Consider the following 1,641-nt stretch of genomic DNA (forward strand, 5'->3'; position numbering starts at 1 on the left):
TTAACCTCATGTGATCTAACAATGCTTTCGTCATTACACTTATCATCATTTTCACTGACACGACGTTTGGCTGCATCAACATCATCACGCCTATCAGATCGTCCACACCTCTCCTGACATGGTATCTGGAGGCTATCAGGGTTGTAGAACGTCAAGGTGCTCTCATTCCCCAACTTGATTGGTGTGATATTCTTGGTCATTTCGAGTTTCACGGCAGGTACCACATACTGATCTGCCATCTTCAACAATTCCACCACCTTGGGTGTAATAATTAACTGTTCGCTGGCATTAGGTACCACTGCACACCATACTCGTACAGCGGGGGCAATACTTTCGTCTTCATCAGGATTATAGGCCATCATTACCCATGCACCATCTACTTCTGTCGTTGGTCCATTCCATCCCTTGATCCTCAAACGTTCCCCTCTGGGTATGTTTAACTTGTGACATAAGTCCTGAGAGATTCCACATACTTCTGCTCCACTATCTACCAATGATGCACAGGTCGGACCAGCTTGAATTTTAACCTGAACAAATGGTTTTTTGAAGTATTTTTCAGCCTGTATGGTCCCAGGAGTAATACTTGGTTTCTTCAACTCCTTTGTGGCCTGAGACATAGCAGTGACCTAGCATTTCATGAGCATCTTGATGGGGTTATGATTTGTTTTCTGGGTACAAAATTTAGTAAGATGTCCCCGACTACCACAGTGATAACAACCTACCTTTGATATTGATCTTTTTACAACCTCTTTGTTGAGCCATTTGGGATCTGTTCCGGGACGTACAGCCGTTTGGAGTGGTTTATAGCCTGGGACTACATTACTAGACAGTCTCATGTTCATGTTGGCCTCATATATCTCCACAACATTGGCCAGACGTTCGTGGGTTAACCATTCCTCACCTTCCTGAGCTAATGCATGTTCCAACAAGTTTTTTGGCAACAATTCCTTCATCCGGTCCACGACAAGCAATGAAAGTGCTTGATCCAACGTTTCAACCTTCCGACTTTGTAAATAGAATCGGAGATTTCGATGTAGTCTCGATGCAAATACAGGATATGTCTCTTCATGTGCCTTCCGAGCCAAAAAGAATTCATCGCGGAGTTTCATCGGACAAAAACGACAATAACGTATGATCTGTTACTTCATAATTTAGATAATCATCAGTTTTAATCTCATTTAGTACTCTCTTCATCTTCGTTTCCAAATTAGCCAGTTACAGATCTGCTCGCAATTCCTCACTAACTCGATGGCTGTCAAATATTCCTTCGATCCTCTGAAAATATGCTGCAATTTCACGGGGATCCATAGGAAACATTCCTAACATTGGACTGATTCTACGGATTATACTAGCAGTATGGTCTCCTTGCTGAGCATTATTATTCTGACTCCTCAACTGTATATCAGCTTCTCTACGTTCCCTCATATCTTCCTCCATCAACTTGAATTTCCATCTTACTTCTTCAGCTGTTGCTTCCTCTGCTCGTCTTACAGCTCTTTCCACTGCTTGTTCTCTGCGTTGTTCCTCCTTTTCTGCTGCTTTCATCATAATCCGAATTTGAGTTGCCTGCACGGGATCCAACGTTATCTCCTCATCACCCTCTTTCATGCCTTTGTCTTTCGACCGTAAATTGTGGGCCAT

General features: G+C 42.9%; 1 protein-coding gene across 1 annotated transcript in view; it reads right to left on the minus strand.

Annotated features, from left to right (window-relative positions):
• Positions 1 to 1,641, minus strand: part of HELRODRAFT_162828 (hypothetical protein) — a gene marked incomplete at both ends in the record, with an annotated part of 5,594 nt that extends 3,953 nt beyond the window's left edge. The window contains 3 exons of the mRNA XM_009024920.1: positions 6 to 626; positions 723 to 1,073; positions 1,246 to 1,641. Of these exons, the coding sequence (XP_009023168.1) occupies positions 6 to 626; positions 723 to 1,073; positions 1,246 to 1,641 (1,368 nt within the window). The remainder of the gene's footprint in view (positions 1 to 5; positions 627 to 722; positions 1,074 to 1,245) is intronic.

This window comes from Helobdella robusta (assembly GCF_000326865.2).
Source record: "Helobdella robusta unplaced genomic scaffold HELROscaffold_4, whole genome shotgun sequence".
Lineage (NCBI taxonomy): Eukaryota > Metazoa > Annelida > Clitellata > Rhynchobdellida > Glossiphoniidae > Helobdella > Helobdella robusta.